Raw genomic sequence first — 21,227 nt, 5'->3', positions numbered from 1 at the left:
GGGTTGCAGACTTTGGTTCCTCAGAGTCTGTGGGGTTTGCCACCAGGCAGGGGCCGCCAGGAGGAGCGGTTTGGGTGGCAGCACTGCCCACCTCTCCCTCACCAGACACACACACTCCCTTTCCTTTCTGCCCTTTCTCTCCTCTTTCCTGAGAAAAAGTCGTGGGCTTGTGTTTCAGACCCGAGACCCGGAGTGGTTTTAGCTGGTTGAGGAGCAGGGCCACATGATTTTAGGGGCGAGTGTTCCCAAAAAGGCTCACGTTGCATCTGCCAAGAAGCAGATGATGCCTTTAATTGACAAGGTGGAAGGATGGGTGATCTTTTATTTGATGAGCAGCTGCAAATCAGTAAAGATGTGTATGTATAGACGCTTCTATGTTTGTTCTTTGGAAGAAGAGATATTCCTGTTCCTGACTCTCATGTTCAAAAAGGCTTTTCTTGAACAGAGGAAAGAGAGAGATGGTTGAGGAGGGGGCTAATGTGCGCCCTGAGGCATCTCCACATGGAGATGCTCACACTTCTTCCAGGTGGCTTCAGTCAGGTACACGAGACATCTTCCTTTGCTTTTTTGGCACCATAGTGTGTGGTCCTTGGCAAGCTTTTGCTCTTCTTGCCAAAGCCACTAAACTTGATTTTTTTTAAAGAGACTGATGCCTCAGACAGTAGTGGGCTTTTGAAATGTATTTTGCGTAGAGTGTTTTCATTTTAAAACTTAGGAAAGGGGGATGGCCTGGGCATTCATTCAGCTGTTCCTCCAGAGCACTCGCTCCAAAACCCTCTGCCCAGGGAGCGAGCTGGTTGGAAATTCAGATTTGGGACCCACTGCAGGCAGACAGACTCCAGATCTCACAGGCAGACTCTGCTAAAACAAGCTTCAGAGTGGTTCTTGTGCAGCCAGCCCTGGGCAGGATGGCCTTCCCCCTGGGAAGGAGTTGTGTTTCCCCAGCTTCAGGGTGGGTTGGGCTGGGCCTGGTGTTGCCTCCCAGGTGCTTGATCCACGGCGTTCCGAGCCCACCGCCCTCCCCTCATCTTGCCCATCACAGTGTCCAGCTCTTACTGCTCCTGTCCCAATCCCTCTGTCTTACTAAACCGTGGGCTCTGAGAGAGGAGGCCTTTCTGTCTGCTGCCTTCCGTGTCACTGTGACTTGCTGGGCTAGAGGGGACCTGGCCGTGCAGAGCCCCAGCCGAGGCTTGGGCTTGCAGAACAGGCAGCAAAAGTTGTACGGAAACATGGGCGTGGAATCTGCCCTGGGAAGGGCACGGCCTGCTCTACCCACATGCGCTCTGGACGGACCCCAGTCCTGCTCAAAACCGGGCTGCTCCAGGCAGTGTCTGCCTGCCCAGATTCCCTTCGTGCGCCTCCTCCTGCCTGCCCAATCTCTTGCTGCTGGTTGGAGAGGATTCTTCTTGTCCTCTCCTGCAATTAAAGGGAATTCCATTCTCCCCTCCCCTGAGACAGAGCAGGAAGCCTAGGGCGGGGCTCCAGGAGAGAAGGGGCGTGGCTTCAGGTGGGAAGGGGCGGAGCATGGGTCAGAGCAGGGGAAGTGGCGGGGCTCCAGGAGGGAGGGCATGTGGCCTGGTGGCACTTGGGTCTGGGTTCTGTTGGAGGAGCTGTCAGCAGAGGAAAATGCACAACTTGGATTTGTGTGTATTTAGTGAATTATGTATTTGATTCTAAATTATTTTTGTGTTCTTACACTGTAGTTATGACTATAGGAAAATCATATATGCCTTGATAGGCTCTGGAAGAACACTTAGAACAGTGAGCACAGTGCATTTTGGAGATGACGGTATTGCGTAGTACTGACATTTCTGGTGGTGTCGCTATGGAGCTTATGCAGTCAACCCAGAACTAATGGTATTTTTTAAAAGCATCATGGTGTGAATTCAGATTGAATTTTCTTTCTTTTTTTTAAAGATTTTATTTTTTTCCTTTTTCTCCCCAAAGCCCCCTGGTACATAGTTGTATGTTCTTCGTTGTGGGTCCTTCTAGTTGTGACATGTGGGACGCTGCCTCAGCGTGGTTTGATGAGCAGTGCCTTGTCCACACCCAGGATTCGAACCAACGAAACACTGGGCCACCTGCAGCGGAGCGCGTGAACTTAACCACTCAGCCACGGGGCCAGCCCCCAGATTGAATTTTCTTTCTAAATACTGACTATACTTTATTAGAGACGTTATATTTAAAAAATCAACTTGACTGGGATATTACTTCGATGTAATAAAATACACCCATTTTAATTGTAAATGCAGTGAGTTTGACAAGTGTATTCACCCGCATAAAAACCATCCCGGTTGACTTTGGACCGTTTCCATCACCCCAGAAAGTTTCCTTGCGTTCTCTGCAGTCATCCCCCGCTCCTTGATTCAACTATGGATGCAATTTCTTTAGATTAGTAGTCTAATTATCTAATATCTGTTCTTTCAATAGTTCAGGCTCTTCTTTCTCCTGTTCTAGAGCTTCATGTAAATGAAATCATCCAGTGTGCACTCTGGTTGGCTCTTAGCTCAGCAAGATTTTTAGATTTATGCATGTTCTTTCTCACATCAGTGTTTCAGCCTTTCTCAGTGCTGAGTAGGGTATTTCAGTGTGTGGGTAACCAGAAGTTGCTCATCTATATAGTCATCCATTGGTGGACGTTGAGATTGCTTCCAGTGTTTGGCTGTTATGAGCAAAGCTGCATGAATGAACCTTGTGTGCAAGTCTTGTCTTGGACATGTGTGTTTGTTTCTCTTGGGTAAATGTCTAGGGATAGAACTGCTGAGTGATAGAACACATGTATGTTTAACTTTGTAAGAAATTTGGAAACTGTTTTCCAAAGAGGATGAACCATTTACACCCTCACCAGCAGTTTAGGAGAGTTCCGGTTGTTCCATATTCTTACTAACACTTGCAATTGTCTGTCTTTTTAATTTGAGCCTTCGTAGTGTGCGTGTAGTTCTGTCTCATTGGGGTTTTAGTTTGCATTTCTCTGATGACCGTGTATGTCGAACGTTCATTGGGCGCTTACTGATCCTGCATATATCTTCCTGTGTGAAGAGCTCTGCCAATGCCACATTGTAGCTTTATAGTCCATGTTGTAATTTGGTACTATCAATTCTCTTGTTTATTGACTCCAGTATTTTTGGCTATTTTAAAACATCTTGCATTCTTATGTAAATGTCAGAGACTTTTTGTTAATTTTCACAAAATCTCCTGTGAGGATTTTGTTTGGAGTTATATTGAATCTATAATCAATTAGGGGAGAACTGACTTCTTTACCATATTTGAGTCTTCCCAACAAAGAAGATGTGTCCGTTAATTTATTTAGGTCTTCTTTACTTTATCTCAATGACCATGTGTAGTTTTCATAGCAGAGAGCTTACAGTCCTTTGTTAAATTAATTCCTTGGTATTTCATTTTTAAAAAATGTTTTTATCAACTTTTTTGAGATGTAATTCATGTAAAATCCACCATTCAAAGTGCACTATTCAATGGTTTTTAGTATATTCACAATGTTGTGCAACCATCACCACAATGTAATTTCCATCACCACAAAATAAAACCCTGTACCCATTAGCAATCACTCCTCACCCCTCCTCAACTCCCACCCCTGGCAACCACTAGTCTTTCTGTCTGTATGGATTTGCCTATTCTGGACATTTCGTATAAACAGAAGCATGCAGTGTGTGGTCTCTGTGACGGGCCTCTTTCCCTTAGCGTGATGTTTGCAAGGTTCATCGTGTTGTGGCCTGTGTCAGCGCTTCGTTTGTTTTTATTGTTGCGTCCACTGTATGGATAGACCACATTTTGTTATCCATTTGCCAATTGATGAACTTTTGAGCCTTTTCCATTTTTTGGCTATTATGAATAATGCTGCTGTGAACATTCTTGTGCAAGTTTTTGTGTGGACAGTTTCCACTTCTCTTAGGTGTAGACCTGGGAGTGCCATTGCTGGATCAGATGGTAACTCCACATTTAACATTTTGAGGAACTGCCAAAATGTTTTCCAAAGTGGCTATACCATTTTATTTTGTCACCAATAATGTATGAAGGTTATTAGATGTTTTTTGGTACTACTGTGAGTGGCATCATTTAAAAAACTTTGTAGATACAAAGGAATTAATTTACTTACCAATCTTGTATCCAGAAACCTTGCTAAATTCACTTTTAATTCTAACATTTCTCTGTAGATTCTTTTGGATTGTTTATGTACTCATTTTTCCCTCTCCATAATTTTTGTCTTTTCTTTCTTTTTTTAAATTGAATATTTCTTTTTCTTGACTTGAATCTCCAGTAAATTGTTTAATAGAATCATGATAATGGCCATTCCTGTCTCCTTCCCAGTCTCAAAAGAGAGAGCTGAAACCTTTCACTGTTGGGTATGTTGTACACTGTAGGTTTTTTCCATGTGTATCCTTAATAAAATTAGGTAAGTTCTCTTCCAAAAACTGAAGAAATATAGGATATCTTGAGACAGAGAAAGAGTCCTGGGAGAGGGTGGAAATGCTTCAGAAAGTGTCCTTGCTGTTCCCTTGGTTTTAACTGCTCCCCTCCTGCTGTGAGCTTTGTCCCTCAGTGTCTTCATTCCTCTGTGGTCGCGCCCTCAGGACTTCCGTCAGGATCTGTCCTTCAACTTAGCACCAGTAACACTTGTCTCTGCCACTTGATGGGAGGCCTGCAGTGTCAGGAAGGACGTGGTGTCTTCAGGGCCTCACTGGTCAGTGCAGGGTGTGCAACTGGCAGATATTTCCTACCAGTCTCTGGCTTGTCTTTTCACTTTCTTGTTAAATCTGTACCTAAATTAAAGCACAAAAAATTTAAATTTTGATGAAGCCCAATTTCTCAAATTTCCTTTTTATCTCTTGTGCTTTTGTTTTCATTTCTAAGAGTTCTTTGCTTAATTTAAGATCACCAAGATTTACTCAAGTTTTTTTGTGTGAGTTTTTAGTTTTAGCCCTTACATTTAAGTCTGTGATCTATTTGGAATTAATTTTTGTGTATGGTAAGGGTCCACATTCATCTTTTCCATGTGGTGATCACTTGTCCTCTCACTGTTTGTTGAAAAGACTGTCCTTTCCCATGGAGAAGCCTGCAGTCAGCCATGATTGCGGAGTTCTCTCTCTCCTCCCAGTTCTCTATTATTGATCTGCATGTTTGCTTTAGGCCAGTACTCTGGCTTTGTAGCAGTGAGTTTTGAAATCAGAAAGTGCAAGCCCTCCATCTTATTTCTTCCTTTTTTCAATTTCTGCTAAAAGGCAAGTTGAGATTTTGATTTGGATTGTGTTGGGTCTTTAGGTCAGTTTGGGGAGAATTGCTTAGCAATATTGAATCTCCCAGCCCATGAATATGGGATGTCTACCTATCTATTTAGGTTTTTAACTTCTTTCAGCAATGTTTTGTAATTTTCACTGTACAAGTCTTGTACTTCTGTTGTTGAATTTATACTTAGATATTTTATTCTTTTGATGCTATTGTGAATGTATTATTTTCTTAATTTTATTTTCAGATTGGTCAATGCTGGTATATAGAAATACAGTTGGTTTTTGTATGTTGATCTTGTGTTCTGTGACCTTTCTGACCTTATTAGTTCTAGTAGTTTTCGGTGGATTCTTTAGGATTTTCTAAGTACACACACGGTTTTACTTGTTCATTTCCAATCTGGATGGCTTTGTTTCCCTTTCTTGCCTGATGGTGCTGACAGACCGTCCACCCGGTGCTCCTCAGAAGTCATGAGAGCAGACGCTGCTCTGGTCCCCATCTCAGGGAAAGCCTTCCTCCGCTCACCATTAAGACATTAACTGCAGGGTTTCTGTAGATGCCTTTTGTCAAGTTGAGGAAGTTGCTTTTGATTCTTACTTGGTTGAGAATTTTTATCACGAGTGATCATTAGATTTTGTAAAATGCTTTTTCTGCATTCAAGATCGTCATGTAGTGATTGTTCTTTTTTCTGTTAATATGCTGTATGACGTTAATTGACTTTCAGATGGTAAAGCAACCTTGCATTCCTGGAATAAATCCCACTTGGCATAGTATATGGTCCTTTTCGTAAGTTCTAGCTTTTTGTCAGGGACTCTTTCATCTCCATTCATGTGGGATATTGTTCTGTAGTTTTCTTTTCTTGTGATGTCTCCTTCTGGCTTTGGTATTGGGTACAACTTAGCCTCACCGAAGGAGGTGGGAAGTGTTCCTGCCTCCTCCGTTTGCTGGGAGACTGAAGGTGAGAGATTATTTCTTTAAATCCTCAGTAGAATTCACTACTCATGCCATCTGAGCTTGGATTTTTTTTGTCGGGGGAGATTTTTTAATTACTAATTTTTTTTTTTGGTTTTATAGATCTATTCAGATTTTATATTTGTTGTTCAGTCAATTTGAGTAATTTGTGTCTTTCTAGAAGTTCATCCATTTCATCCAAATTGTCTAGTTTGCTGGCATATGGTCTTCATAGTACTCTCTCATGGTCCTTTTAACTTCTGTGGGCTAGTGCTACTGTCTTCTTTTTCATTCCTGACTTCAGTTATTTGTGTCTTCTCTTTTTCTTGGTCTGTCTGGCTCAGGAGTCAACAGATGACAGCTCATAGGCCAAACCCACGGGCAGCCTGTTTTTCTGTGGCCTCTGAGCTAAAAATGGACTTTTTATTTTTAAAGTGTTGTAAAAACAAAACAAAAAACAAAAAAGAATATTGACAGGAACCGTATGTGGCCCGCAAAGACTGAAATATTTACTATCTGCTCCTTTATAGAAAAAGTCTGTTGATCTGTGGTCTAGCTAAAGGCTTGTTAAATTTCTTGATGTTTTCAAAGAACCAACCGCTGTTTTAATTGATTTTCTCTATTTTTTCTTTTTTTTGTTTCATTGATTTCTGCTCTAGTTTGTATTTTTGTCTTCCTTCTGCTTGCTTTTGGTTGAGTTTGCTCTTTTTTGTTGTTTTTTAAGAAATCTTTCTTTGTTAATCTAGACGTTCACAGCTGTAACGTGTTCTCCTGGCTTTGCTTTAACTGCACCATGTTGTGTGTCATGTTTTCAATTTCATTCAGCTCATAATATTTTCTGATTTCTCTCATGATTTCTTCTTCAATCCACTGGCTATTTAGAAGTATGATGTTCATTTCCATAGGTTCATGGTAGATTTCCCAAACTTCCTCCTGTTTTTGATTTCTACCTTAATTTCTTTGTGGTCAGAGAACATACTTTGTGTGATTTTAGTCCTTTAACATTTTCTGACCCTCGTTTTGGGGTCTGGCGTGTGGTGCGTTGGGCTGGTACTCTGCGGTCGGTGTCCGCAGGGTGATGCTGTCACTTCATCCCTCACGTGCTTGCAGACTGTCTGCTTATTCTCATTATCGATGTGGCGTATTCAAGTCTCCGACACTGATTGTTGAATTGTCTGTTTGTTTCCCTCTTCCATTCTGTCCAGTTTTGTTTCTTTTTCTCTGTTGTCAGGTGCATGCATATTTACAGTTGCTATATCCTTCTGATGGAGTGACCCTTCTGTGGCTGTAAGATGTCCCTCTTTGTCTCTAGTGACGTTCTCTTGTCTCAGAGTCTGTGTTGTCTGGGATCCATGTAGCTACCTCATCTGTCTTGTAGGTGGAGTCTGCGTGCTTTATCCCTTTCTGACCTTTTACTTTCAGTCTGTCTGTGTCTTTGAACCTGAAGAGCATCTCTCGTAAATAGCACATGCGTGGATCTTGTTCTGTTTTGCTTTTTAAAAATCCAATCTGACAATGTTTACCTTTGATTCTTAGAGGATTGAGTTTATTCACATTTGTTATTTTTGTATGGTTGGATTTTGCCATTTTGCTCTTGATTTATTGTGTCTCAGGTTATTTTTGTTCCTCTGTTCTTGTTTTACTCTGTCCCTTTTTTTTATTAAATAGATATTTTCTGGTGTCTGTTTATAATCAGTTATTGGCTTTTAACTCTTTCTGAATTGTTCTGGCAGTGGTTGCTCTGTGGGGTCTTCCGTTGTCTGTTGTTTCATATGTCTGTCTTGTGTCCTGGTCATCTGTGTGTCCCGGTTCTGGTCTCCATGAGCTCATTTCAGGCCTTGGATGACCATCCATCCCCTCGAGGATTTTCCTTTGCTTCTTGGGGCCCTGGGAGAAGCCCCTCCCAGGACCACCGCATCCATCTCAAGGCTCCCCACTAGCTGTGTGTCCCATACACCCCTTGCCTTGGGGTGGTGGCCTGCCATGGCCTGCGCTAGAAAATGTAAGGGTCTGACAGCCCCACACACCCCCAACCCTGAGGGACCCCTGGCTCTGATTTCTGTCCCCTCCAGCCTCTCGGGGTGTTGGGAAGACAGTTCAGAATTCTAGCTGTTTCTTTCAACCTTCACGGCCTCGGGGCAGAAGTGGCTTGTTTCCTCTCAGCTCGTGCCTTCTCGTAGCTTTGGGATGGCCCAGCAGTTCCCCCTACCTGTTAACTCTGTTGCTTTCAGGACTTCTTATTTTACACCCCCTTCTTGGTTGAACACAGCAGGCACGTTTGTCTTCAGTAGCTCATCTGTCGCTTCTGCAGGCGGGACCTGAAGGTGTTGCACTTGGGTCTGGATCCTGCCCCAGCCTTACAAGATGAGTAGCAAGTCCTGGCGGATAACTCTCTTTGCGTTTACCTGCTTCTCCTGGGTAGTGTGGAGTTTGGGGAAGCAGAGTTGGGAGGTGATATATGGGTGTCCCTGCCCGCGTGCTGGGGACATGGCTCTCCCTGCGTGCTTGGGTTTGCTCCCTTCTCTTCCCTCCGGGGTCCTCCCTTAGGAGTGTGGCTCGCGAGGGTTGGGGTATGACCAGGTGACTTCCACCTGTGTCTTCAAACATCGTCTAAAAGCCAAGGGAGACTAAGAGCAAGAACAGCAGCAGACCGACTCTGCTTCTTCGCAGAGAGAGGCCTTCTTGGCTGTTGGCTGCACTTCTTCATTTGCAAGTAGCCTCTCCTGCACCCTCGCCGTCCTGGGCCTCTGTCTGCCTGCAGCCTTTGCCTGAACCTGGGTCGTCCTGGAGTCCACAGCCACACGCTCCCAGGACCGTCCTACACTCAAAGCTACTTGACTTGAAACTCCAGGTTTCTTTTAACTCCACATTTCTTGGACGAGATTAGCTTTTTTCTACCCAGTGTTTTTATGGTCAGAAAGGAAACAATATTTCATTCTGCATTAATGTTATTTTATTTTATTTTATTTTTTGAGGAAGATTAGCCCTGAGCTAACATCTGCTGCCAATCCTCCTTTTTTTGCTGAGGAAGACTGGCCCTGAGCTCACATCCGTGCCCATCTTCCTCTACTTTATATGTGGGATGCCTACCACAGCATGGCTTGGCAAGTGGTGCCATGTCTGCACCCGGAATCCAAACCGGTGAATCCCAGGCTGCTGAAGTGGAACGTGTGCACTTAACCGCTGCGCCACCGGGCTGGCCCCTGCATTAGTGTTATTTTTGTAATATATCAAAATTCTTTTCCCTAGGCTTCCAAGAACGTTTCTTAACCAGTTATCTTCATGGAACTTCAGTCAGGCTGGGAGTCTTGCACACTTTGGGGCAGACAAATACGAGGTATTTGAACCTCCTCCTGCAGTAAGAAGAGTCCGTGTCCAGATACCCTTGGGATGAAGACTGACGTGCAGACCGAGCTTCTGTAGCTCATGCTCCATAAGCCTCTGCATCTGTCCTTTAGGGCCCTCGCCTTTGCATTTCAAATGCCAGCTGACTTGTTCAGACCAGCTCTTGGCATTTGGCACCTCTGGGTGGCCTGGACCAGAGCAGGTGCCTTCCTGGGACGGCACTGTGGTGGAACTAGGCCTCCGGGGACAGGCCCACCAGAGAAACACATCCGGGCTTGTTATTAAAACATCACTGGGCTTTTCACATGTAATGAAGACCTCTTCATTCTCCCATCTTTCTGCGAAGTTTCCCCTTTCAGAATGCTGACTCATTGTCAAGGGTGCCTGTGCGTTCCGGAGCGGTCGGGCGCCTGTCGTGCTGTTCGCTGTGGGCTTGAATGGTGCTCACTGCCTTCATCCTTCAGTTTCTTGGCTTAGTGGTCACCGGGCGTCTTAAACATCCTCAGTGTTCTCTCTGTACTCATGGATGTTGACTTTATCCAGGCGCCCAGCAGGGAGCAGATTCTGGTAGAAGAGGTGATGGGAAATGATACTGGAATGTTTTTGAGAGCTAGGAATTTCTGGCAATTTTGCTTTTAGCATAGATCCTCGGACTGTAAAATTGGTTTCTCAGTTAATCCTGTGTTCAAATTTTAACCCAGCTATGTAATTGCTACGAGACCTGGGGTGAATTATGCAACCTTTCCAAACTAGGGTTTCTTTGGCTACAAAATGAGGATAATATTAGCTGCTCTGTCTCCAACTGTAGAAGATTGTGATAAATATCAAAAAAGAGAGAATGTGAGTGTTTTGTGAATGGTGAGCAAATTGAAAATACGATTTAGTCTTGAGCAGACACTTGCCGTTGAGGGCCAGCGAGTACAGGACTGGGCTGCTCTGGTTCGGGGAAGGTGCGGGGCGCCCCTCCCAGTGGACGTCTGGTGTGCTCATGGAGGGCAGGGTCTGGAGGCCAGAAGGTGGGAGGCATGGTTGTCCGGGTACTCCTCTGGGTTTGGAGGCTGTGGGGCTCGTCTGCGCCGTGGTCCTGCAGACCCCAAATGGCAGGCCACGTCCTTCTTTTGCCAGGCCCAGGGTCCCAGAGGCGGTTGTGCTGTGGGACAGAGACGACCCCCAACCCTAACCTAACCTGGGGCTTCCCTTAGCTTCTCGAGCTCCCTTTGTGAAACACCCCTTAGGGCCTGTGCTGGCCTGTGCCCTGCTGGCTAAGGAGACCCTCAGAAATTTGTAGAGTCCTGCATGAGGCTGCCAGACAAAGGAGCTGCTTTTCCAGAGTTTGATCAACAGACCTTTGCTTTCAGGGAAACTTCGCCCCTTTTGTCTCTGCCCTGCCCTTTGGGGCGTGAAATAGGTTGAACGAGGCATAACTTCTCTTTATCCTCCTTACACCCCGCCCCCTCTTCTGCTGTACCTCTTCAGTTTCCCTTATTAAGATCCCCAACCAGGGGTGACCATGCATGTGGCTGTGAGCTGCTCCTGGAGCCAGTGAGGGACTCTGGGTCTGGAACAGCAGCGAGTTCACGGTCGGCTCTCCGCTCCTGTTCTGACAGCTTCTTCTATCCACCTTCGGCTTCCTGCTGCTCAGGGCGCTGCTGGGCCTGCGCAGGTCCCTGCCTTCCTTGCCCTGTCCCCCTCCTCCTCCCCCTCCTCCTTGTACCTTCTCCCCCCACCCCCATCCGTCCTGCTCCATCTCCCTCCCCTCTCCTCCTGCCTCCTGCTGCCTCCTTGCATTCGCTGCAGATTTCCTCTCAGCTCAACTTGTCCACAGGTCATTTGATTACACATTGCTCATAAGGCCATTTTGCAGAAATAAGAGATACAAATACAAGTCTTTTATCTTATTGCTCAGTTTAAAGACAAATATCCTCCGATGACATTATCTTTGGTTCTCCTATTGGGTGTATTTGTACCTTTAAGTAAAACGCTGAAAGCTTTTTGATTGTTCCATCAACTTAAAGCACTGTTTTACTGTGAGATAGAACATACCTAGAGAATAATGCACACACACACACGCACTCTAAAGCTAGATTAGTAGGCACATATCTGTGTGACCACCACTGGGTCAGGATGGAACCTTGTGCCCCTCCTACCCCTGCAGCCAGTGCTGTTCTGACTGCCAGGGTGCTCATTTCCTTGCTTTTCTTTGTAGCTTGCATTACATGTGCATTTCCTAAATAAAATGGTTAATTTTGCTTGATTTTGCACTTGACATAAGTGGAGTGGTGCTGTGTGTATCCTTTTGTCCTGCTGCTTTCACGGGGCGTTGTGTCTGGAACATGTTACCTCGTGCGGAGCTGTCATTTCGTCTGACTGCTGCATGGATTTGTGCAGCTGCACCGTCTGTTTACCCCTCTGTGTCCGTGGACTTGGCTGTGCTTGATCAGTGCCGCGCTGCCATGTGTCTTCTGGTGCATGCGTGTGAGACCATCTGTACCCGTGCTGAAGTCCTGGGCCCCAGTGTCTGCATCTTTGCTTCGCTGGGCAATGCCAGCTGCTTCCCAGATGCTCATGGGATGCTCAGCCTGCCGGCTGTGCGGGACAGCCCTGCTGGAGTTGTCAGTGTTCTCAGTTTTCCCCGCTGTATCCAGGTCATCGTGTGTCCCCCCAGCTGGCAGGGTCATGGGTCCACCGGGCAGCGTCCGGGTCGCCTGTCCTGCTCTCGGTTGTCTCGGTTGCCTGTCGCCGTTGCTCTGAGTGAGTTTAAAGTGTGTTCTTCCCACAGGACGACGCGATGATGCCGCAGCGGGTGAGGCTGCAACATGAAGCTGCTGTTCGGCACCCAACAAGTGTAAGTACTGCTGTCCTTTCCTGTATTGTCGCTACCTTTTGATAAAATTGCTGTTACAGCTTTTTAAATTAAGGTTTTTCTTTAGGGTGGGAAGAGTCAGTTCATGGTGAGACTGCCCAGTCAGAGAGTGACTTGTGGCTGGCATGTCTCTAAACACTCACGGGGTTTTCCTTTGAAGGAAATTTGTCTCTGATTTGGGTGCCACTTGTTACTTTCAAATGGTTGCAGAGGGGTTTTTGGTTTTGTTTTGGTTTGTTTTTCACAGCATTTTAGAAGCTGTGCACCTTGGACATGAAAACACAGGTTGAGAGCTGGAGTGTGTCAGCACTTTAAAAAAATTGTCCTCATTATCTGGGCAGCCTCAGATTGCTGTTCTCATCTTCAGAACGGCTTCCAGTCAGCCCCCAGGAGCTAGGCTTTTCCAGGACCAGTCCTCCTGGGCACTCACTGGGCGAGGATTCTTTGCTCAGCAGGAGCCCCACATGGGGAGCGTCTCCCAGCCCCCTTGGACCTGGAGGGGCATCTCGGGCTAGGGGTCACTCAGCCATGGGTGGCTCGGGGTTTGGGTGGCCTGGGCGGCCAATCCCAGAGCTGGTGTCTGGTCACAGTGTCCACTGCTCAGATGCCTCTGCTGAAGTTTCAGTGGAGATGTCTTTGAATTACTGTGATGATCCTGGTTTTAGGAAGTATGAGAGAAACACCTGCGGTGTCTGCCTTCCCTGGTGGATGGCTCCCTCTTGCCCCTCGCTCCCAGGTTCTGCTCACCTCTGCTGCGGTGCCCTGGCCGCCCTGTGTACGCACGTGGAAGCTCCTGCAGCATCACGTGTGCACGAGCCCTGGGTCTGATTCCGGGCGTCGTTTAGGGCCTGAGACTCTGCGTTCCTTGCAGGCTCCCAGGGTGCAGGCAGGCTCAGGCCATACCCACCTGTTTGGGGCCCACCTGCCTGACCACTGGGCCTCACGCAGGAAAGGGCATGCTCCTGGGACAGGGTGCAGGTACAGACCCTTGTGAACGTGTTGTGAGTGATTCCGGAGGAAAGGTGCAGGGACACACCTCTGCAAGATGCACTTTCTCCAGGACATTCGATGACTCCCTGCACCTGAGATGAATCCATTCTCCTCCAATAGCCCTTGAGTCTGCAGCTCAACTGTATCTCAGCCCACTGATTTTCTGCTTCTAAGAAATGTAGCACCTTATGCTTCTTCCCCCGCTGCCCAGCCCCGTGTGACTCTGTGACTCGGGTGTCCGGCTGCAGCACCTGGCCGGCTGTGTAGATTCGTGTGCTCTGTATGGGCTGCTGGTGTCTTTTCACGGAACAGGGTGTTGTGCAGCCTTAAGTTCGATGCTGAAGACTCTCATTCCCTGAACTATAATTGCACTTACATGGCTTCAATTTAAACATTGCTAATGTAAGCGTGTCCTTGAAATACGCCTGTAAGAAGATAAAGGACTATGTCCTGATAGGCCGCTCCACATCTTCTTAGGCTAGAAGCTTCCAGAAGGCGGGATGTGTGGAGGTTCGGAAGCACCCAGTTGCACTTCTCTACTGAGGAGTGGCCCCTGGGCCGAGGTAGCGTCACGAGGGCCAAAATGTGCCTTGGGGCCTGGACAGCAGGGGTCTAATGTGACCAGCCCTCCTGGGGCTGGTGGAATCCTTGGGGCCCAGTGTCCGTTCTGTGGTCAGAAGCCAGACCAGCCCTCGGGGCAGGGCCCACAGCCTCTCCTCTGGCGAGTCATTGCCCTGTTGGAGGCCCAGCTGCTCAGCGCCATGGCCGGGCTGTCCTCCTCCCCAGTGACCGTCTAGTGCCCCCAGATCCACCTGGAGCATCTCACTCTTCCCAGCTCCCTCCCCGGGCACTGACCAGGGCTTGTGAGTTTGTACATATCCTTGCCTCTGGCCACTTGCCCCTTCACATAGGTGGACACTCTAGGCTTTGCCATGGGGACTCAGGGCCACCCTGAGCAGGGCTGGGCTGTCGTCCCTTTTCAGCTTGTGCTAGCAGACCAGGCTAACCTCTCCGTGAGCCACGCTCGGGTTTCTCCTGCTCTGTCAGTGGGTCCTAGGGCTGCCCCATGAGGCTGTGGGCGTGAGCTGAGGGAGAGGTTGGAGTGCGGGGGGAGTGACCCAGGAGCTGGCGACCGCTCCCACATGTGCCCTTTCCCCCTCATCCCCATGGCTGTGGGGCCACTTTACCTCATGCCTCGGTGGCCTGACAGTACTTGGCTCATAGTGGGCAGTTGTGGTCACTTGGTGTCCATGGTCAGGTCACCTCAAGTGGCCCACACCTTTGTGCCACAGGTGGCTGGCCTGGCCCCAGGATTCTGGGGTCTGAGCTGTGTCTGTGCCCCTGGGGCCACCCATCTCTGCATCACCATCTGCCACCAGCTTCCTCCAGAGCTCGGCAGGCTGTGCCCCTCTGGCTCCACTCACAGCCAGCAGCCTTGTTCCTCACCAGGTCAGGGGTGAATGGGGCCCCAAGAGGATTGCCCAGTCCTGTGTGTGTCTTCGTGGTCCCTCACTTTGGAGGATGTCACAGTGCCCCGTCTCTAGAGGTTGTCCATCCCCTGGGCGGTGTGTCTGACCTGAGTGTCCAGAGCACTTGCCACGTCTTGCTCACAAAGTACAGCAGGGCACCTGCAACACGGCGGTCAGCATGGTGTCCTGCAGAGCGTCTGACAGTGCAGACCTCACTGGAGGATGTTAAGTCAGCAGCAGAGGTGCCCAGGCCCTGAGACTGGCCAATGGGGCTTGTGAGCAGGAACGCGTCTTGTGGTGTCCACGGTCACTCTCCAGGGTCCATCTGCTGTCTGCAGGGGTACATGGGGACCTGACACCACATACTTCAAGCCTCCGAGGTGGCCTTAGTCTCTGCATTCTCTCCAGGGCATGATCTGGGGTTCAATTTACGCTCGGTGAACCCACAGTGAGGACGACTCTGGCCAGGACCATGTTGTCACATGATGCATGGCCCTCACTCCAGTGGGCCACGATGGTGCTAGCATCAGCTGGGACCTTGCAGGACCTGGCTGTCCCTTCCCTGGCCTGAGAGCCTGTGTCCTGTGCATCTACCTTGGCAGTGCTCAGTCTATCCTCATGGTACGGCTTCCCCTTCAGCCAGTGGGTCTGAGTCTGAGAACTGGCTTGGGTCTGGAAATGGTCAGGGGTCTGGACTGTGCTCCTGTGTGCATGAGCTCTCTGATGGCACGGGTTGAACAGTACCCATGTTGCCGCCCATTGGCCTCTCCCCATGGATGCACCGTGTCAGCCTGTGTTCCTCAGACACGCCTCCCGCTGCCTTCCTCGCCAGCTGCCGTCATGGTAGCCACACCCACCTGCTGCAGAGGGGTATGCTGGCCTGGCGGCTGTGCTGGAGGAATGGTTCTGTGACGGCACCTCCTGCTGGCTCGCTTGGCCAGCAGCTGCGACACACTGCCCCTTGCCAGCATGTCTCCATTGCCGTGGTCAGCAGTGTCCTTTCCCCAGTACTGGCTGGCTAGTGGGCCCTCTGGTCTCCTGCTCCTTGCTGTGTCTTCTGATTCCCCCCAGTTGTATGTGCATTTTACACCTGGGATTCACACGCTTTTGCCCAGTGCATGGAAGGAACGAGGTCCCTAAGCTCCAGAAAGTAGTGACAGCATCAGTGGTAATGCCCAAGCTCTGGTAGGTCAGAGAAGGCTGTTGGTGGCCGGCCAGTGCCCACCGTTCTGGCCTCCTGCCCTGCACTGCCGCCCAGGTCCCATGAGAACGCATTTCTTAACACCTTGCTTGCACCTTGCTTGCTTGCACGGCTCCATCCTGCGTGACCCAGCCGCCTTGTTCTTCCTGGGGGACTGGGCTCAGCCAGGACTTACGCCACACCATCGTGTCCCTGTGGTGGTCCACCCGTGGCTCCATGCTCTTCCAGCACCCGTGCATGTGCTGGAAGGTTGGTCCTGTGGGGCATGGCTGTCTCCGTGGGTCGGCCCCATGGGACTGAGTTACTGGGAGCAGGCATCTCGTTCCAGTCATTTTGTGTCTCAAATAAAAATGCTGTGTCTGGTCAGAACTCAGATGTTAGCTGTATGTTCCAGGGAATGGTTTTCAAGTGAAGGAGAAATGAATGCAACAAGAGGCAGGAGTAGGCTGGTGGAGGCAGGGGGGAGGCGGGAGGAGGCTGGTGGAGGCAGGGGGGAGGCAGGAGGAGGCGGATGTAAGGGAGACTGCAAGCAGCCCTGGGAGTGCTGCCCCGGGAGCCAAGGACTGAGGGGCCAGGTGGCATCCGCCGCAGCAGCGGGTCCAGGACAAGGGTGTGTAGGAGTCTGCAGGGTCGGCCTCGGGGGTGGTGGGCGGGCAGGTCTGGAATCCCTCGGCAGGCCTGAAGCCCACATCCACAGCTTCCTTGAGAGGCGCTTCACCTGGTCGGGTCAGGCCCGGCTGTGTCACCTGGGACAGTCACCATCACCCACAGTCTCTAGTTGTGGACTTCAGTCACATCTGCAAAGTCCTTTCATGGCACCACACAGGTGAGGGTCTGAGTGACTGCTGACAGTAGCCCCCAAGGGGACACAAAGCTGACTGTGACGAGGTGGCAGCCACATGTGGCTGATGCAGCCGAGGTCAGAGCTGGAGCCCAGTGCATGAGGAAGGTGGGAGGGGGTGCTGGGCGGCTGGGGACACGGGCACAGGCGTGTGTTTCTGAGGGTGTGAGGGCCGATGGGAGTGGGGGCGGATGCCCTCACAGGAGCTGCAGGCACCTGCCTTGGCTCACTGGCTTTCACGAGATTCCAAGAAAATCACGAGCCAGCAGTTTAAGAGGGCAGATAGGTGCAACTGTGGGCATGCGTCGCAGTCAGTTCCGCAGACTGCAGAAGTGCCTTCTAGAAGTTTACTGTCAGGGACTGTTTGATTCCTTACCCCTTTCTGGCTGGGAAGACCTCAGAAAATACTCTTACAGTGTGGGGAAGTCAGCCATTTCTCCTGGAAGCTGTGGCAGGAGACTGTCCGACTCTGGACAGTGGGCTTGACCTTGGCGCTGAGACCCCAGGTGTTGGGCAGCCCTGGATGACCCTGTGGGGATTGCTAAACCAGCTCCAGAGAGGGGCTGGTGGGATTTCTCGCTGACATGAAAAGAGAAGTTAGGTGCACAAACAATATTTTTTGGTCTGGCTCCTCTGTTGGGAAGAGAAAAAAGGATGAAAACAGTCCTTGTGGATGGATTTCTGTTCACAGTTTATGTGTACAGGGGAAATGCAGAGATGGGGTTTCCAGAAATTTCTCTCATTGGCTCTGATAGTTCCAGAGTGACAAGAGCTTCAGCCCAGTTTGCCCCAGTTTAAATGACACTTGACTGCCAAGCCAGCTGCTCGAACTAGTTCCCTCTGCTTGGAGCCATCCCTGCTCTCCATGCAGCCCTGGGGAGCGGAGGTGGCCGAACGCCCTCCTGGCCCTGTGGGAGACCGCTGTGCACCTGTGCGGTCGGGCTCTTCCTGTGTTTGCTGCGTCTTCCACTCAGCGTGATCTTCACATGGCTGGAAATGGCACGCGGCAGTTTCAAGCATTTGAAGTATAGTCTACATGGACGCTTCTAGAGAAGTTGTAACCAGAGTTGATGTTTTAGAGTGTGAGATACTTTCAGATACATTGGTTGCCATTTGTTTCTTTTTCATATTGAAAAAACTAAGCACGATTGGCTTCGTTTATGAAATTACTGTGGCAATTCTCCATGCATACATTCAAATGGACCGCCATATCCAGGGATACACAGGGGATTTGGAAAAAACGCAGGCTGTGTCAGTTCGTCTCAGCCTTAACTGAACGGCCGTGGTTTGCCTTGTGAAGCTCTAGGTCGGAGCTCTTTGGGCAGCCTCTGATTAAACTCACCTGGTGTTCTGTCCCAGCGTCGGGAGAGACGTGCATGTCCCTCCCAGCTGCGTGGAGACCAGCACCAGGCTGTTCCTCCCACGGGAGGGTCTGCAGCGAGGACTAGGATGTCATAACCGCCTTAGTGGCCCTAGAACAAAATCAGCTTTAGAAAGGTTGTCGCTGGGGACTGGGTTTTTCTCAGTAGTGACCTAAAATATCTTAATTTGCAGTTGCTCGTTGGTGGTTATGTCAATTGTATCGTCTAGTTTGTTTGGAAGGAATGAAATGAATGCCAGGTGTATGGTTGTCCTCGGTCATTTTTTTTAGGCCATTTACAAGAAAACCATTTAATTGTGAAGGAAAGGCCCTGGCGACAGCTTCCGTGAAGGTGCAGCTGCATATTTGCTGCAGGACTTCTGGGATGTGATGTGCTGGGCGTCCTGAGGCTGCTCCCAGGAGCATATCTTTCACCCACTTGTGAACTTTCTGGAGCGGAGAGCAGCCCTGGACAGGGGTTGAGTAGGGGCTGGGGGCTGCAGGCCTCGCTCTGGGCCTTCCCCATGGGGTCACCTGCGCCATGGCAAGCGGTGGAGCTGTGGGGCGTAGTTTCAGGAGTAGGGAGGCCAGTTATGGTGAAGGCAGGAGGAGGCAGGGTGCCACGGGGAAGTGGGAGCACCCGCTGTGGTGGGGGGCCTTCCACACACAGTCACGGGCCCTGCCTGTGGCGCCTTCTGGGCTGATGGCAGGACCTCCCTCCATCCCTGATGCCAGTGAGTCTCCAGGGGCTGGGGAGGGGCCGGCGGTGCCCTGGCCTTGCTCTGCATCAGCAGCCAGCACGGGGCCTCCGCTGGTGGGCGCCGAGTTGTGGGAAAGCTGGGCGGGGGGCAGGAGCCTCCATCTGTGGAACCTACCTCCATGGGGGAAGCTTGCACATCGTGTCTCCCAGGCGGGGAGGCTGAGGGTTCAGTGACGTCAGGACCTTTGTCTCTCTGTCTTCTCCACACGCTCACCGTCCACCCAGGTGCCCTCGTCGCCCCCTGTAAGAGTGGCTGCTGTCATCCCTCCCATGAGGAGCCTGCAGGCCTCGCTCACTGAGCGGCGCTGAGCTGCAGGCAGGAGTCTGTGGCTGGGGGCCGTGGGCACCTGAGGACAGTGCACAGTGCTTGGAGGGGACAGCAAGACACTTACTCGACAGGTGGTGGAGAGATGGGCGGATCCACTGTCAGCACCGCGTGCTGCTCTGAGGCTGTTATGAGCGCTGTCCTTGTCTCTGTGCCCCGTAGGAGCCGAAGGGAGTGACGTACAGGCAGAGGAGGGTCTGTGCACCATCACATAGGACTTGAGCCCCTTGGCTTGGCCCCACAGCCCACCCTCTGCCTCATGGTGTGGTAGACAGGCTGGGGAGGCCCCAGGTCTGCGATGCCCGTGGGTGGGGGTACAGATGAAGTGTGAGGGTCTCTGTGTCTGCAGCTGGCACTGGGCAGTGTCTGTGGGGAGGCATGGTGTGGGTCAGGGTGGGGCCTTTAGGAACGCCTGTTGTTTGGGAGGTGGGGGTGAGGCAGGTGGAGGAGGGGGTGAGGCAGGAGGAGGTGGGGGTGAGGCAGGAGGAGGAGGGGGTGAGGCAGGTGGAGGAGGGGGTGAGACAGGAGGAGGTGGGGGTGAGGCAGGAGGAGGAGGGGGTGAGGCAGGAGGAGGTGGGGGTGAGGCAGGAGGAGGAGGGGGTGAGGCAGGAGGAGGTGGGGGTGAGGCAGGAGGAGGAGGGGGTGAGGCAGGTGGAGGAGGGGGTGAGACAGGAGGAGGTGGGGGTGAGGCAGGAGGAGGAGGGGGTGAGGCAGGAGGAGGTGGGGGTGAGGCAGGAGGAGGAGGGGGTGAGGCAGGAGGAGGTGGGGGGTGAGGCAGGAGGAGGTGGGGGTGAGGCAGGAGGAGGAGGGGGTGAGGCAGGTGGAGGAGGGGGTGAGACAGGAGGAGGTGGGGGTGAGGCAGGAGGAGGAGGGGGTGAGGCAGGAGGAGGTGGGGGTGAGGCAGGAGGAGGAGGGGGTGAGGCAGGAGGAGGTGGGGGGTGAGGCAGGAGGAGGTGGGGGTGAGGCAGGAGGAGGTGGAGGTGAGGCAGAATGCTGGACGGATGGCGGCACGTGGCACCCTGCTGAAGACGGACTCGATTCAGAGTCCTGGGCTGCCAGTTGTCTGGGAGGTGAGGGTGCAGTGAGAAGTGGAGGCAGAGGGTGGCTCGGATTCTCCAGCCCAGAGAAGTTTCACAGGGTGAAGATCACACTGGAGAGCTGTCAGCACCTCCATGCGTGCTCCACATTCCTGCAAACGTCACACGTGGAGTGTACTTCTGTGCATTTAAGTCTGTGTCATGTGGCCTCCGCACACCCCCAGCCACGCCTGACACTCTGTTCCTGAAGAATGTGCACGCACTTGTCTGCCTCTGCTCAGTTCCCAGCCGGGGCTCCGTGCACGTGCATGAGCCTCACGGGATTGCGGTGCTGTGGAACTGCCCCACTGCCCAGTGGTGGTTGTTGGCCAGGTAATCAGAAGTCAATCTGTAAGTAGTCATTTTTTAGAAAAGGTTTCTGATGACAAGCAGCATTTGGGGGTATGAAATAAGGAAAACACTTAATCTAAAATATTAAAAAATTGCTTCCGTTCCTAAATGTATCCACTTTAAGCATTTTAAGGATTGGATCTATAAGACAAATAGAAGTTCTTAGTGAAATATAACTTTTATTTATATTTTATATTTTAGTGGTCTCTAAACTATTTGTAAATATAAATTACAAAGTATAATATGAAACTCTTTAAGTATAGTTAATTGATAAAATTATATGCCTTCCGTTTCTTTTTTTCCCTTTGTTTTCATCTTCAGGCCACAGTTCTGAAAGAGCTGGTGAAAAGAACCTTCTGGAGACCCCGTGGGGATGCTGGGTTGGGGCCTGGCTGCCCGCGGGTCTTCGTGGCCCTGGGTTCCCGAGCTCGTTTCATAGCCTCCCTGCTTGGTT

The 21,227-nt window shown here is 50.4% G+C and overlaps 1 protein-coding gene across 22 annotated transcripts in view; it reads left to right on the top strand.

Annotated features, from left to right (window-relative positions):
• The window catches only part of B3GNTL1 (UDP-GlcNAc:betaGal beta-1,3-N-acetylglucosaminyltransferase like 1), a 153,525-nt gene that overhangs the window by 30,089 nt on the left and 102,209 nt on the right, over positions 1-21,227 (top strand). For 21 of the 22 annotated variants that reach the window (XM_070483908.1, XM_070483916.1, XM_070483915.1 and 18 more), the window contains one exon: positions 12,317-12,382. The exons of the other annotated variant lie outside the window; for it this stretch is intronic. In XM_070483908.1, coding sequence (XP_070340009.1) covers positions 12,317-12,382 — 66 coding nt within the window. The remainder of the gene's footprint in view (positions 1-12,316; positions 12,383-21,227) is intronic. 22 annotated transcript variants of the gene reach the window in all.

Source organism: Equus asinus, chromosome 13 (genome assembly GCF_041296235.1).
Source record: "Equus asinus isolate D_3611 breed Donkey chromosome 13, EquAss-T2T_v2, whole genome shotgun sequence".
In the NCBI taxonomy this organism is placed as follows: Eukaryota; Metazoa; Chordata; class Mammalia; order Perissodactyla; family Equidae; genus Equus; species Equus asinus.
The sequence above is the reverse complement of the archived record's forward strand: the minus strand, read 5'-3'. Positions and strand labels throughout refer to the sequence as shown.